Source organism: Arctopsyche grandis, chromosome 4, assembly GCF_051622035.1.
Source record: "Arctopsyche grandis isolate Sample6627 chromosome 4, ASM5162203v2, whole genome shotgun sequence".
Lineage (NCBI taxonomy): Eukaryota > Metazoa > Arthropoda > Insecta > Trichoptera > Hydropsychidae > Arctopsyche > Arctopsyche grandis.
Genome location: NC_135358.1, coordinates 34,378,536 through 34,395,861, shown reverse-complemented (window position 1 = coordinate 34,395,861; position 17,326 = coordinate 34,378,536). Strand labels below are relative to the sequence as shown.

The window sequence follows — 17,326 nt, the reverse complement described above, 5'->3', positions numbered from 1 at the left end:
TTACTTACATACGTGTGTCTCATATCGTGTGTATGTATGCTCCTTTTCACTTAATCCATTCCGTACTCGATGTATGCACATATGTATGTACGTAAACCGGTTATCGTGTAATTAAGTTCTTAGAACGAAAATGTGATAACTTCATAAGACATATGTATGTAATTGTTTTCGGTTGCATTTTAATAAATGTTATAAATCAGGGTGTAGGGGCTGGATTGTAAAATTGTTCGTTATTTGCAATTCAACTGTCAACTGTAATATATACGTATATATATTCATTTGACTTTTAATTTCACTCTTCGACAAGAAAAATGGTTCAGAGACGAGATATGACTTTTCTATGTAGATCTATGCCCAGTAAACACGAATATGATAATAAAAAATGTTGATTGGCTCGAGATTCGGAGATATATGTGTTTTTAAATCGCACGATTTTTCTATATCTTGGTATTGTTCGGTCGATGTTTCAAAATCTGTCAATTTCCTGTTCGAAATGAATATTGGAATCTATAGTCGGGAATTTTATCTTTCATTTGTAGTACTTTTCAGCTTTCAAATCTCTCTAAGTAGTCGTCCAGTTCAAATCAAAAGTCAAAAGTACGTATTTTCACTTCGTTTATTGGGCGATTCAATTGATGTTTTTGGAAAGAAATTGTTACGCGATTTTTATTTAAAGTAAAATCTTTCGTAGATTGTATTTTAAAATGATGATATACTTTTGAAATGGAACCAAACTAAAACGGCACAAAAATTGCTTTAATAACTCAATTTATCCATATTGTGTATTTATCACCTTTAAATTTTAAGGACGCAATACTTTGGCATAAGTTGTAATTCAGTCATTATCGCTAACAGTCCAACTGCTAATAAATTGTTAACTAATGATGCACGTATAAGTTTTTAATCTCTTCATGTTGAAGGTTTGTACCATTTTATGCAGTGTATGCGCTTATGAGCTGGAACGGAATTAATATTTTATTATACGATACAATTTTGGTTTAGCAAAGCGGAAAATCCTAGCAAATATGTAGTATTCTGATAAAATTATATGTTCATCAATTTAAAATTCCGTACAGAATTTATGACCGATTTCAGCAACTTCTTTTATTACAAAAGAACAATTCATTTCGGTTCATCTGTAAAATAAGTTATTTAAACAATTTTATGAAATATTTCATTTTCCGCTGCTTACATATTTGTTTATTTATTTATTTACTACAACTAAGCTATAGTGATATTACATATGTATATACTCCAGGGTGTGTCTATAGCTATGATATACATATGTATAAGTGAAAAAACAGATACGAGATAGAAAAAAAGATACAACAATAAATATCAAAATGTTACGAACAAAAATAATGTAAAGAACAAAATAATAAAAAACAAGATGAAATATTTACAATTATATTATAACAATATTACGATCTCAAACTGAACAGTCCCTAAACCAGATCTGCATATTATACATAAATATTAAACAAATCCAAGTTGACAGAAATCTAGTTGATATATGTATGTATGTATGTATGTACATATATTTTAAGAGAAAAATGGAAATGTGTAACAAAATTATCCAATCACCATTTTGGGTGTGGTTTTTCTTTACTGATTAAAAAATCTGATTGAACATGTATTTTAGAAAAAAAAATTGAATACACTTTGACCTTTTATGCATGCAAACATTGTAAAATCGTCATTGAAAAATTTCATCCATTTTTTTTTTTGTTGCGGTGTATGTTTTTGGCCGCGTAAACTTTGAAATTTGGCAAAATTCGCGTGGAAATTTTCGTGGTTGACTAAAAAAAGGTTCCGTTCATTGCATTGCGTCAACATCCGTAACCTTTTACCTTCGCTCGATTTAATGGAACGAAACAATGAAAGCTTTCCTGTGTAATTCGTCGTTTGACCAATGCTCTTTCGACCTTTTATTTATTTCGTCGAAGTTTGCAGCAAAGTTTCGCGAATATTTCGGTTGAACCGTGTGGTCGATCCGGTCCACTGTCCTCCGCATCGGACTATGGATAACAACTTGAATCAGAAATGGAATGTTTCAAATGGAGTCGGTTTGTGTGTGTGTGTGTGTGTGTATGTATTATATGTATGCGAAATGTAATTTGTAATTCCAACGCAATTTATGGCTAGTAGCAATCTTCCAATTATCAATTTTTCATACGGCTGCTCTTTTCCCTCGAGATGGTGGTGTATTTCTTTTTTTTTACTTTATTAATGGAATGGAATCCTCAAAAAATATTTTATTGCTATGGCTTCGTTTTTTATCATTGCGCCAATAATTAATTTACCTTTTTTATATGAAATAAAATCATTTATTATCCTTTTACAGTATAATTAGCGTAGATTTTGTATTGCGACTGAGCTGCTCTCAATTGGATTGAAGAAAAATGTACATACAGTCAAAAGTACCTTGAAAAAATATACATATATGTATGTACTTTATGAAAACTGCATACATGTTTAGGACTTTCTTTCGCTTTTAAAAACAAACTATAATATTGAAAAAGATGACTTAATCGTCGTTTTATCGGAATTCTAAGGCGATTTGCCAATAAACCGTTATTTAAAACGTAATCTTTGGAATTAAGCAACCGAATTTTTTTTCTTTGAAAGCACATCATTTTTCGTCAATATCTCTTTAAGAAATCAAATGTTTGTTGCAGAAATTCAACATTTATTTTTAGTATTTTATGATAGTATACAGTATAGTAGTAAAATCGATTACACTTTTTTACCTATTAAGGAATCTTATATGAACGTCCAGGCCATAATCAAAGTATTTTTTTGATTTTATTAATGATTTTGAATACATATATCGTATCATTTTAAGCAAGATCTGGATTATTTTAAAACTTAAATCAACATTGTTTTTTGTATCGGTCGAAACAATACAAAATCAACTTCAAAAGTTAAATTTTCTCAACAACATCTTGATCGTTTTCCACTGTGTATTTTTCCTTCTTACTCTAGGAGGCAAGCTGAAATATACTGAATTTAATAACCCGTCTTAAGATATCTTCATTACTTGAAAATATTATATTTATTTATTTTATTTTCCATACATATATACAAATATACCAAGAAGGCTTAACAGGTAAACCCCAAATGCGCCTTCCTGGTCCACATAATTATTACATAGATACATGTAAATCTAAACAATATCTCACATCTATCGTCAGATATTACAAATATCGTATTAATACGATAAATAACGATGAATAACTTTCATGTAAAAATATGAATTTTATATTCGACAAACAACCACAGAGACATCTATGGCGAAACCTAAGATATAACAATAACTAAAGGTTCGCAACAGAAAATTGGGAAGGAAACGCCAATTTTTACAGGAATCGTTTCAATGAAAATCAGAAAAATTGGCAAATTCTGATAAGAAACGATCAACCTTGACAAATCAAGGTGTGGCCAATAGCGATACTTAGCGGGAATCGAACTCGTAACGTCAAGTACGAGATAATTCAACATTCACCACTAGACCACGCTACCGGTAAATGTTAAAGTCCTATATGTTAAAGTCCATTACATTAAATTAATGGCTTTTTAAAATCTTTCTTGGCATTGAACTGAAAAATTCATAATTGATTTAAAACTCGACCGTTCGCAATTTTATATTTTTTTCAAACATGTCAAATACTGTAGTAACTGCCGAAACTCATTATTATTAATGTCCCTTTCAATTCAGTCACAATTCCATTTTGTTTTTTATATTATACTACGTCGAATGTAAATTGGCCAAACTTTTAACATGTCTCATTATTAAATGCCAAAGTCGAACAGTCGAACCGTTTCGGATTCATCTAATCCCACTAAATTTCTAATACCAGTTGGTTCGGTTGACCTTTGCGAGTGTCATTTTTTATTCTAGCCGTCTATCGATGAAGTTTAAACGAGGCAACTTTTCTTGACACGCGACCCGAAAGTGGTAAACACACACACACACACACACACACACACACACACACACACACATACACACATTTTCTAAATCCCTAGTCGGAATATGGGAGTGAAATGCGCTTAATCATTTTAATATGCGAGCAACGGAGAGGGCCGGATTAGGCGTCCGCAGATTGACGAGTAATCCCGCGGATAATGAGCGCGGGAATATGCACAAAACTGGAAACCCCACCGAAACTTGTAACCCTCGTCAAACTATTTATCTGGCCGAGGAGGCCCTGCAGACGAACGCGGCCATTTGTTCCCGGGAAAATCTTCCCGCGATCTTTGCGAAAGGTCCCGGCCAACTATCCGTTACGCGCGAAATCTCGCTCTCTCTCTCTCTCTCAACAAATTGCGTTCGGCGGGGGTGAAACTTTGCGAATTTTCCATAATAACGACTTATTCTTTCGCGAATGGGCCACTCTACGGATTCATTGTTTTCGAAGGAAAATCTCCCCCCCACCCACTTCCTCCCAATCTACGCTGTTTTGGGAGTTATTCTTCCCATAAAATGATTCTTTACTATCTATATCTGCTATGAATAGATCGTAAAACTTCTAAGTCGTATAAAAGAATTATCATTTCCACTTTTCTCAGAAAATCCACCCTCTCTCTCTATCTGTCTCTCTCATTATAATCAGTTCGATGATTTGTTTTTACGCGTATAATACGATTGCGAATTTAATCTGCGGAAAATTCGGCGACACTTTTACCTTATGCGGTTATACAATAACCAGCGCCGTAGACTAGTGATTATCATATTGTGCTTTCTATTAGAGTGGTCACGGTTCGATTTCCACTAGTAGCTGTTTCGATGTATCGATTTCGACATTTTAATAAGAGGCGGTATACTTCTTATAATAACACAGTGGTTTGCATATTATGCTTTCGATCAGAGTGGTTACGGTTCGATTCCCACTAGTAGCCGTTGGCCAGACCTTGGCCCTTCAGTGTTTACCAATTTTTCTGATTTTCAATGAAACGGTTGCTGCAAATTGGCATCTGCTTTCCAATATCTCTTGCAAATCTCAAGTTATTCAGCGTCTGCAACAAATTCTACAAATTTGTCGCTGTGAATGTTTGTATGACTTCGCATTGTATAAAATGCTTCTGTATGTATTGATTGTATCGTATGTGTATAAGTGCATTCGTCGCTTTAGGGCGATCTGTTAAGGCGAGTGTTCATGTTCTATGAAAAAAAAGGTTCGGTGATTATTCCGCAAAAAGCGATCTCGCGCACGTCACTAAAATCTCGATCACGGAACATATGGCACCCAAAACCTCCATCAATCTCGAGAACTCGAGTGCCAGATATTCCGTACTCGTGTATTTTTGTGGCAAAGATTTTCGTGCAATTTGCGCAATAATCCGTTTACCGAAATAAAATATACCATCTATATAAACGAGCTAATCTTGTTTACGTTTCATTTGGAACATTGAGAAAACTTATTTTGTAGTAGCAAACTACCTCTTTAATTTGTGTTTAGTTGCATCTGCTGAATGCAAGCTGTATAGATTAATTTAAGAGGAAAGCCCTGCCGGTATTAAAACTCGACCATAAGACTATGTAAGTCCGTACATTATGTGTGTATGTTCGTAAGTTGTAAATAAATCATCCTCTCCCTAATCACCTATTTACAGAGCAAAGTTCGGTCTACCCGATAGTATTATACTATAATATTAATGTATGTCTAAAATCTTATCTGTGTTATATTATTCCTCTGTTGGAGAATTTATTCGGTGCCGTTGCTATTTTGTATATTATTATTAAAGCCCCGGCAAAGTCGTCGATCAAACGGAATTCAATTTAAACTCGCACAAAAGGTATTAATCTAAATCGACTCGTTTGCTTGTATAGGACACCGGTTTCGTTATTTATATAGTTATGGTGGTTTATCTACGAACAGACTGGCGATTATAACGAGCGTTTTGCCAAAACTCCGAGTTTAAACTGTGGACGTTTAACAGCGGAACAGTAAATTTTCCAAAGTCAATTAAGGCAGATGAAATTAAATGTGCGCTCCGTCAGATGTACATATTTCAATATTAAAATGTTGTACTTGAAATGTACACTGTATATGTATATGTATGTATGTAAGAGTTCTCCATTCAAATCTCACACTACGCTCTTACTGGAATATATTTGTTTTACGACTTTAACAGTTTCTTTGCACTAGAATGTGAAGAATTTAAATTGGGCGAATCTCTTTCGTTTCGAGAGAATAGTTTCGTTCTTATTGTGTATGTATGTGTGTGTGTGAGTGTGTGCGTATTGTATCGCATTGATTCGCAAGCTGCCTTTTCGTGTTGATGTATCATTTACATGGTGTTTATTCGATGTTTTATGGATGAATTGGTGTTTCAAGGTTGAGCTTTTATCACAATATACAGTATTTTTATATATAAGAAGCGAATGATGTAATAGGCACCGTATCCGATAGTGATGAAAATTGATCTGTCCCTCTACATCGGGTTGTGTTTTCATTTCTTTCTTTTTTTTCGTTTAAATTCAATGTGCCCAGTGAGCGGGAACTTTCACGGTCGCATATCGAAAATAAAATAGTCTTTACAAGTCTAAAAAGCTTTGGGAAATTCGTCGCCAGCGAAAAACGCGGCTTTTTGTTCGGCCTAGCATGAGTTATGTGAGAGTAAAACACCCGACAAAATAACATCTCTGTTTTATGTTCGAGAAGTTTTAATGGTTTTGTCACATTGTTATGGAATTTGGCCCACGCAATCTCTCCAGTCGTACCTGAGCTTTAATCTCGCTCACGCCTATCGAATATCGAATGTTTTATTCATGATGTTATCATTAAAACAGTGTTGGGTTTTAAATTAATATTTTTTTGGAAAAACTTTAGTAACGGCATACTCGCTGAATATTCAGCTGTTGATTTTTTCAATATTCATCAACTTTAGATTGTCGTTTTTTGTGCTGAACCAATATTGAACTGATGCATTTTTAATGTTGATGTATGAATTATTGAATGTATGTATATGTAGTTGCACTATTCGGTGGGTATATATTGTGTACTATATATAACGGTAACGGTAACTTTATACTTCAAGGAAACCAAACATTCATAATTTTTGTCACTAAGCTACTCCATTTAACTAATTAATAAAGATTAAAACTTTATATTAAAATGTCCCACGTGTTTTCGGGGAGATATGTACTAAATTGAGATATGTATCAAAATTGAAAATGTGTACCCTTAAATGAATATAATATTATTTGTTTTCATCTAAGATTTATCTTCATAAGATTGTCATAATCTGCCGTACAACATGAATATTTGATTGTTTGTTTGTTATGCAAATCTTCAATTTACATCAATCTTCAAGTGTTTAATTTACAATTACTAAATTTGGTGTTTTCGTGATTTTATCTAGATTGTATGAATGTATGATTTAAAAAAGCTTAGATTCCGGGGTTAGGAAGCCCAAGCAACGCCGGGCAATTCAGCTGATAACACTGTTCGAAACGAAAAATGGTTCAGAGACGAGATATGACTTTTCTTATAGATCTATGCACAGTAAACACGAATCTGGTAATATTAAATGTTGATTGGCTCGAGATTCGGAGATATATGTATGTGATTTTTCTATATCTTGGTTGTTGTTCGGTCGATGTCTTAAAATCCGCCAATTTTCTGTTCAAAGTGAATACTAGGATTTTACGGTTTATTTTAACAGTTTAACCATTTTAGGTCACGCTAATTACACTGGTCGACAAATGACGATTCATATCTCTACTCTGAACCAAAAAAAAAGTCATCATTTGTCGAACAGTGTAATCTATAGAGTATTATTATAATTAAGATGAATTTTCATTATATGTATGTATGTATGTATATAAAAATTCCAATGATGATTATAGCTTATTAATTTATTTTCCAACTTTTTATATAAAAAGTTTTGTTATAATCGTAATACTTTTAGTTGCTTTAGTGTACACAGGCTTTGTAAAAGGTTTTGTGAAGGGTTCGTTTTTAAAAATTTTCATCCACCCGAACAACTCGGGCTAGTTATTTTATTAAAAAAGCAATTTTATATTTATAAAATAATTTTAATTTTAAATTACACATGCATATTAGAGTGGCGCTCACTTTATCAAAAATATAATTTCAGTTTGTATGTACATATGTACATATATGTTTGTACTTATGAGGGCTGGACACCAGCGCCTTGTCCATACAAACGTATTACACTTCTCCCTTCCTCAATTATGGCACTAGAGAAATTATTTTTTAATATGCTATGGATATTCACCATAGGCATGTTTCTGTGGTTTTATTTTTTTGATTGGTTATTTTTTTAGGAGCTAGCAGCCGCCAAACATCGCCTCTTTTTTACACCCACGAAAAGAGTCCAGCGTGCTTATATAACGGTTGATTTTTTTAAATATACGAGCACACAAACATATAAAATATCTTTCTTATACCGATGATGAAATTTTTTTTTAAATTGGTCCAGTTTCGGAGGAGAAAACTGGAGAATACGAAACCTCGATTTTATCGATTCAAAATACGTATTATCTGGTCGAAGCGCAACTGTCGCATTCACTCAATATATATATCGAAGAAAGGAACGGCAACAAAATTAAGGTTTCAGGTGTACAGCCCTCTTAATTGTCACGGATTGTACTCTTTCTCTAAGGAGTGTGGAATAAACTGAAAATAATTAAACATAAATCAATCCTTAAACGATGCTTAAGTTATTCATGCTTATTCCACACTCCACACCACTATTAAGAATATCCGACCAAATTTGTCCAGTCAAATGAGAGTGCATGAGTCTGCAGCATTTTATTTCTTAATCGCCTTTACAAAACGAGGGATCACGTAGTTTTATTTGTTTTTTTATTCATAACTATTCGCAGTTTGTGTCACGGGGGGAGGGCGGGGGAGGCGGTGCGTGCAAATGTAATGTTTGAGCGGATAGAGCATCCACTACACGTTGTTCCAGTTTAATGCGGAAACGTGTCGGATGCCGTGCGTATTAAAGTCTCTGCGAATAAGCTCGCGAGAGCTTCCTCGTGTCATAAAAAAGCTTTCGAAAATCATTCACACCCTCGGCCGTGTGAGCCCTTGTAATCAAATCCGAGGCTCTTTTTTATCAGGTGGGAGTATTTGCGGGATTTTCTCCTGCAGCTCGATCTTCTCCCTCTCCGGCATGGTTGGGTATTGTTCGGCGTGCTTTTGCTTCGACCGCTATTGTTGGATAGCAGACCCATTGTTGGGTGCTCTGGCCGGTGACCCAACCTGCTTTAGTATTTCCTATTAAGTGCTGTCCCATTAGCGTGATTTAGTCTGTGTTAAATTAAACGGCTCACATTTGTGGAAGCCGAATGTTTTTTTGATGTAGAACTACATACATATGTATATTTGCGAGGGTACATACATACATATTAGCGGTAGCTGCATCCTTTATATGTACATATACAATATTTATATCATTGAATAGAACAAGAATTGTGCTTAGTGACTTGGTGATTTATGTAGTCAGTTCGTGATGTTGCTTCAAAGAAGTGGAACTAATATAACAAATCTGACGCTGATCAAATATGTACGTCATTAGCTATGTCTCCACTTGATTTTGATTTTTAAATACTTTTTATTATTACTAAATTATGTTCACAATACATCTTTATTTATTTTATTGTCACAAATCAATACACACTCGCCATTACAGATTTGCTCCAATGCGACGGGTGTACGTTAATGAAATACATAAACAATCAGAAATCAGAAATACAGTAATACATACATATACAATCAGAATATATAGAATATAACAATTAATCAGAAATAATAATCATAGTGACATCTATGGATTTCAGATTAATGTGTATAATTAATAAAAATTATACACAGGCAGATTTTTGTGACAACAGGATTAGATTTTTTAATACCAATTTTCAGGAACCGTTTCAGCAATGATCAGATAAAATTGGCAAACTCTGATAGAGAAACGATCGATTTGGAGTCACAAAACCCCCAAATCTAACCAGCAGTGGCGAGGACACGAACCTATGACCTCAGTGATGCTAAATATATACGCTATCACTAAGCCAAACTGCTGGCTTATATCTATTTTAATAGCTTCTGATCTACTGATCATTTTCTATTTTACAATTTAATTTAATTTGGTTAGTAATCATAGTATTATATTATTCTAATGTTAATGTACAGCATAATAGGGAAAACAGAGCTCAAAAACCTATTTACAATTCTTATAAATGCTTATAATACATCTTATACATGTAAATGCTCTCTAAAGTCGATGACCTAAAGCAGATTGTGTTAAGGTAATCTGTGTTTATACTTGAAGGGTATAGACATTTTGTTGTAATCACCGAGACTCTTCACAAGTGTGTTGGTATGGTTTTTAGTGATTCATTTTTACATTGTAAATGTCCAAAACAATGAATCTTTGAATCTGAACCAAAAACATATTGTGTGTAACAAAAACATATTGTGTATAAAATTTTTATCACAACAAAAATGTATGCCAACAGTGTTTCATTGGAACAAATGGTCGGTTCTCATATAATAGATATTAAGCGCACATTGAAATTCAGATGCCGTATAAAATATGTAAGTTGAAACAAAATGAAATCCGCGCTGAAATTTTCCTACAAAGTTGGGTTTTTCTATTTTAGCGCTAGAACTTGAACTGAAAATCCCGGTTTTATAGTGCTTCTGGAGAGCGTAATCTGCTAAGCCCGACTTAAAGTTTTACCTTAATCTTCTGTTCTGTCCCACTGCAGTTGTAAAAGGTGCTCTTGTTGCACTCCCAATAATAAATTAGCATTATTCTCAACGACCCGTACCCGAACCCCCCGCCCACCTACCCGCCCGTTCTTTTTCAACCGTTTCAAATAAAAATGGGGGATCGCTTCGTAAATCCGTATTACGCCGGTCGAGATTTGTCATCTTGTCTTCGTTCTACACATTGATGTATGCCTCGTTAAGCTTTAATAAATTAACTAGAGCCTTTTTTCGTTAAGGCTACCTTCTCGAGCTGTATCGATTTATTTCCCATCCTTGTCGTACAACGCGCATTTCCGATTTCGAAAATGTCTTATGTGGTGAAATTATTTTTTGTAAATTTAATTGGCGGCTCTTTTTCTTCTTGTTCGTACATTTCCGTATATATATATATATATATATATATATATATATATATATATATATATATATATATATATATATATATATATATATATATATACATATATTTATATATGTATATACATAGGTAATATATCAAAATGGGACTGGGAACGTTGGATACGTTGACATTTTGACTAAGCTGTAACGTCCTTTGAACATGATTTATCCATATTGATACTTGCGTATGTACATACATACGTATGTGGTTGGTTTGAATCGAGAGATTTCCGTCATCCGGAAATTGCACTTTTCTCCCAAATCATATTCGATTTTTGAAATACGTTTTAAAATATTTCAAAACCTATAATATGTGTAATATACACTCCAATGTGTCCGTTAATAAAAAATGGTGCTATAATATAAAACAATTTTTATTGAAAAATGGAATATTTTTGACGTAAAAAAGCTTTCAAAAATACATACATAGATATTATCTTACACGGCATTTCGTTGAATAGATTCAAAATGATGCATTGAAAAACGTATAATAATTAATTAGGTTGGTGAGTTACAGTCATTCCGTATTATTGTGTCAAATTTGTACTAAAAATGTGTGAAGTTTTGTATTATAATCGTCATAAACGAAACTATTTTTTTGTTCTAATAATGGTCACAAAGGAAACAACGATAAAATATGTGGATAAATCTTTGCATGACAGCAATTCTGGTATTGTCAATTTATTGTACAACATTCGTACATTAAAAAAACACAGTGGACAAATTTACTTCATACGGAGACGATCTGTTTAAAGGTATGCCTGTGATTGAAACCCAAGTGTACTTGTGATAAAATTTTCCCTTAATATTACACTTGATCGATCGTATCGGAGATTTTCTTTTAAATTTCCATTTGGACGTTTTGAAATATTCTTTTCGTGTAAAAATCAACTGGGCTTAAGGTTTTCGAGAATCATTTATTATAACCGTCTGGTCCAATTGGTTCTCGTCAGAGAGGAAACGGGCCGCGTGAGTACAACGCTATCGGCTCATCTCCCAGCTTCCACTATGAACTAGGAGGAGTTTTCCTCTTTTTTTTTTCTTTCTCTCTCTCTCCATACTTTTTTTCCATCAAAACGTTCTCCGCGTACAATGATCTTTTCAATCTACCCTCGCGAATTTCATGGAGAATTTATCGGCGAGCTGCGCACCGTTGTGATACCGGAATGAAACTCCCTACGAGAGAGAGGTAGAAGAGAAAGTAGCAAAATTCACCCGAGTATAAGTAATTGTATCGGCTCTCCAAAGATGATAGTTTTTTGCCGATCTCGGATGAAAAAACGAAAACTTTTGAGCCGGGCAATTTACCGCTCCTCGGTTTTGTCGTTGAATTCCACAGAGGATTGCCATTTATATTATTTTCATGTATTTTATATTATGCTTTACAATTTCGCAAACTTGCGGTTGGCAACTAAAAATTTGTCTGTGACTTTTAAATTCAATGCCTTGTAAGTACATACATACATACATACATATATTCGAATTTGATAAGCTGTTTTGTTAGTTTGATCAGTCAATACTTTTATTGGATTCATCAAAATGCCCATTTTATAAAACTAGAAAATTACCCGCATGTTCTCGGCTTCTAAGAATCTTATAATTATGTGTTTTATCAAAATAGAGCTTGATTTCTGTTAGTCATGAACTTTCAAATAAAATAATCGGTAACTATATACATATATGTATAATATATACGAATTTGGTCAGTTAATAAATTGGTTCAGACGGTAAATTCTTCTTGATATTACATAGATTTATTAAGATGTATAAAAGCTTAATAAAATCATCATAGAGCTTTCATCATCTAAAGCCATTCACCATCCACTGTTGGATGAAGACCTATCCAACAGGCTTCCACTCGTCTCTGTTTTGCGCAACTCTCATCCATCTCAGGCCACATATTTTTATAATTTCGTCTACCCATCTTCCCTTCGGTCTTGCTTTTACCCTTTTGCATTCTCTTGGGTACCATTCTAGCAGTTCTTTTGTCCACCTTCCGTCCATTCTTCTAGCCACGTTGCCATTTCAATCTCTTCACTCTATCCACTGTATCCACTAACTTTGTCATACTTCTCACCCACGAATTCCGTTTCCTGTCTTTCCTCGTTATGCCAATGATACAACGTTCCATGCTTATTTGAGTGCATAGAGCTTTTAATATGTTAAAATACGAATCAACTGTTAACAAATTACGAATTGAAGTATGTATGTATATACATATATATGTATATAACATTTATTATTTTGCTTATATTCTTAATTTCATATATGTAATTATTATAAAAATTATTTACCAAAATTCCTGTCCAACTAAATATAGTACATACATATACTAAAGATTTGTATAAGTAACAATTTGAAATTATTTAAAATATGTACTTTTTTGAAATAGCCGAATGTTGTGAAGTAAGCCCGTCAGACTCTTCCGTAACTTGAAAATGTTAATAAAAAAAACTTTGTATACTTACTATGTGTATTTATCACACACTTATAAAACTTTTTTTAGGGAAAATCTCTTACATCGGCCGCGCCATATTGTTTACGAATATTTTAACCCTCGGTAAATATTATATACAATCGATATTGTAATAAATTATTTTCATTGACAGGCTTTTTCGGTTTAGATACTTATGTACTTACTTGCCGGATTTGATTTACTGTTGGACTTTTTTTGCGAACCGAAATTAATATATTTCGTGCTCGAACATCGACTCCGAAGCGTTTGTATGTATGTATGTATGTGTGTCTACTATCTGCGCCCTTTTTATTTCGGTCGTTTTCCCGTAAAACTTATAATTTATTTCAGATTAGGAGTGGCGTCCACGACAGACATTCTCGTGATGAGCCATTTTCCCCGTGGCTCCTCCCACTGCGCGAAATTTTCGTCCATTTTAACCCGCAGTTTGTCCGTACGATTCGTTAATTTCAGCTGAAAATCGCTGTCTCTTGCGAACCTTCTTCATATTTCCGTTTCATTTAATATCCGCTCGTATATTTCGCGGCCGGGAAATTCCCACAGTGTAACCTTTATCCCGGGACATGTTTACCGTTCGCCGTCTAAAAATCTACTTTGTTTCCCTGCCTACGAATTTTTGCACATAGTCCATAATTAAATAGCTCTGTGCGGTTACTCACCCGAAATTTTGTATTACTAAAATGTATTCCATGTTTAAATAAATAAATAATTTTCATTACCCAAACATGTAACCCTATCTATGTACGCAAAAACAAATATATGTAGGTATAAACATTACAATAGTTCTGAATTACATACATATGTATATCTATTGGTATATAATATTTGCTTTAACTCTGATATAATATATCTTACATACATATGTACATATATCATAAATGCGTTTTAGAAGGGTTTGTATTCACATATTGTACATAAACTCCCGAGCGACGCCGGGCAAGTGTTTTTGACCACAATGCTTTAAATTTTAATAGATTGTTTTACGACACATCATTTTAGATCATAGGCGGGTTTTGAAAGGGCTCTCGAAGGACTGCCATATATCAATCGTTTTCCCGAGCAACGCCACGCAGTTCAGTGGAGTTTTTAACATAAACCCACTACATTTGGAATACTGTGTATGTCACGGTGACTTTAACTGGGCTGTAGACTGGTTTTGGAAATAGTTAGAGCATTTAAAATGGCTTGTAACAAACTTTTATCTGCCCTAGCAAAGCTTAAAAATGCCTTTCTTTTTCAAACAACTCCGGCTAGTATTATTAAAATGTTATTCGTGTCTTTATTTATTTCGAATTGAAGTCAAAATGATGTTTTAATTGAAACTGAAAGTGTTTTGCGATTTTAATGAGTGTATTTGAAATACTTATCATGTATTTTTTTAAATTACTTAAAGCGAGATCATTTTATGTTTAATGTTTTCATTCGTCTCATTTATGTGCCTATTTACAATGTGCTTTTTAAGAATTGTGAAACTCTAAAGATTCTACAAGTTAGTGAGAATTGAGTTGCAAAGGCTAATTAGTGGAGCGATCCTTTGTTTTGACGCGTCTCCTTCATAAGTCCTGGCGCTTTCGTTGGCTCGTTTCCTTCAAGATTTCATTTACCTGGGCGTTTAAATCTGGATATAATCTCTTCGGGTAGAGGCAAAGAGCGCTTCGTCGTTTGACTTCCGTTTAACCCTTTTTAGTATGAAGAAACCACAAATCCTTTACAAGCCGTATCCTTACCTTAACTTTGCGGGTAGACACGTGTGCATTTAAATCATACATATGTTTAATTTTGGTTTTTTATTTATTTTTTCAGTTACAAAATTCATCAGAATCGGCATCGCCGATAAGAATGACAACCCTCCGTACTTCGACAAGGCCCTCTACGAAGCGGAAGTGGACGAAAATGAAGACATCCAACACACGGTGCTCACCGTCACCGCCAAAGATCACGATGAATGTAAGTCTTGATTGAATTTCTTATCGCTATAGTGTTTTTTTTTTTTACTTTTTTTTTCTTCGTAAATATTTTTTAAATTAAATCGTTCGTTCGTCTTCTAGGGTTCTTTATATCTGGGCGATTTAATTAACTTTTATTGTGTTCTCAAATTATTATCTTTTTTCGTTCTTAGCGCTTCCAGTTCAAAAATTGTTCTTTTGTCATTAATTTAAATGTTCATCCGGGTGCTCGTCTCAAATTGCTCATTCTTTTCTACTGTTAATCGAAGTAACGGGAAAGTATTACTTTTTACATTCAAATTTGTTATAGATTAATTTAGATTGTTGTATCGATTATTTTGTTTGTGTTTAACTTATGAAATTTTCGTCGACTAACTTTCAACAGTCACTGTCGAATGGATCTACAATTTTATTCCGTTTTTCGTATAAATTCAATTATTTCTTGCATCCTGTCGTACTTTAGATACGAAGACGCTGTTGTTTTCTGCCAGTTGTTCTATCCAGATAAGGCAGTGTGCCAAGTCTATTAAAAATAATACCACTGACCACTGTTTATCATAGTGATCCTCACATTGCCGAGAGTAATTGATTTTTTGGTTTTTATTATATATATAAACTATGTAGTTAAGGTTTTGTAGTCGAATTCATGTTTTATTTATATTTTTACCATCGTTCTAGCAAGGGTTCGTAACCTTTTTGAGGTTGGGAGATACATTTCATTTAAATATATTCATGTCGATCGACTTTGTTTTTAAAATGCAAAATATCGTTGAAAAACTGCAGAAACAATTTTTATGAAATATTTTCGTTTTATAATAAATTCCTTTAAATATGAGCATTTCTCTGGATTCAATACGTTTCAATTGCGTCAAGATAAAGTCATTTTGCAATTAAATCAACTGTATGTAGTTCTTGACTTTCCACATCCACCGAAAAAATCATTGCAATGGTTTTTGCTAGACTTTTATTTAGATATTGTTTTCAGTGATAGGTGATGATAAAAAACTTTTAAAAAATTTATTGATCCAATATTTCTTGTTTTAAAAGTCATTCCTTGCTTTGACGATAGGTCGCATTTTCGACCTTTCTCTCAATTAAAAATATTTTTATTTCAGAGAATAACTCTCAAAACCTAACAAAAATATATTATTTGCCCATCATCTTACTTCATTGTGAAACGCTTTACATCTAATAATATTAATCATATTTAATTTTAAAATATTAGTATCATTTTTATGTCTAAAATTCCCGGTTCGGAATCGTTGTATTAAAGGCTGCCCTTAAACGACACCTATGGTTTATAATTTTAAGTTCTATTGGGAAAATAAAAAAAATGCTTGTACAATCTGATCGTATATACATGCATACATAAATATAAAGATTATCTAATGACTACTTAGCTGAAATATTCCGTCGTAATTTTACGATTTGTTATCGGGCGAAAACCACAAGCGTCACGGCGACTTCGTGCACAGTTCCAAAAGTAAGAAAATAAAAAAGACAAATCTCTCATGAATGTAAAATTATGCAAATCATAGGATTCTTCTATAAAATTCAGCTAATAAATTTCACGGCGATAAATTTTTACGTAATGAATATGCAATTTTCTCCGAGCCCGCGATTGTCTACTATCAGTACCTCATCCTCCTGCGAAGTTTGTTCAGGCACGGAATCCGGCGAGCTCGAAATAATCTCTACCCATAACCGGAAAGAAACTACCTCCCATCTCTCCCGGATGCAGCTCCCGGTCTATC

At 33.6% G+C, this 17,326-nt stretch overlaps 1 protein-coding gene across 1 annotated transcript in view; it reads left to right on the top strand.

The window, feature by feature from the left end:
• Window positions 1–17,326, top strand: part of CadN (neural cadherin) — a 527,291-nt gene that overhangs the window by 395,833 nt on the left and 114,132 nt on the right. Inside the window, exon 13 of the mRNA XM_077429937.1 lies at window positions 15,430–15,573. Within this exon, the coding sequence (XP_077286063.1) occupies window positions 15,430–15,573 (144 nt within the window). The remainder of the gene's footprint in view (window positions 1–15,429; window positions 15,574–17,326) is intronic.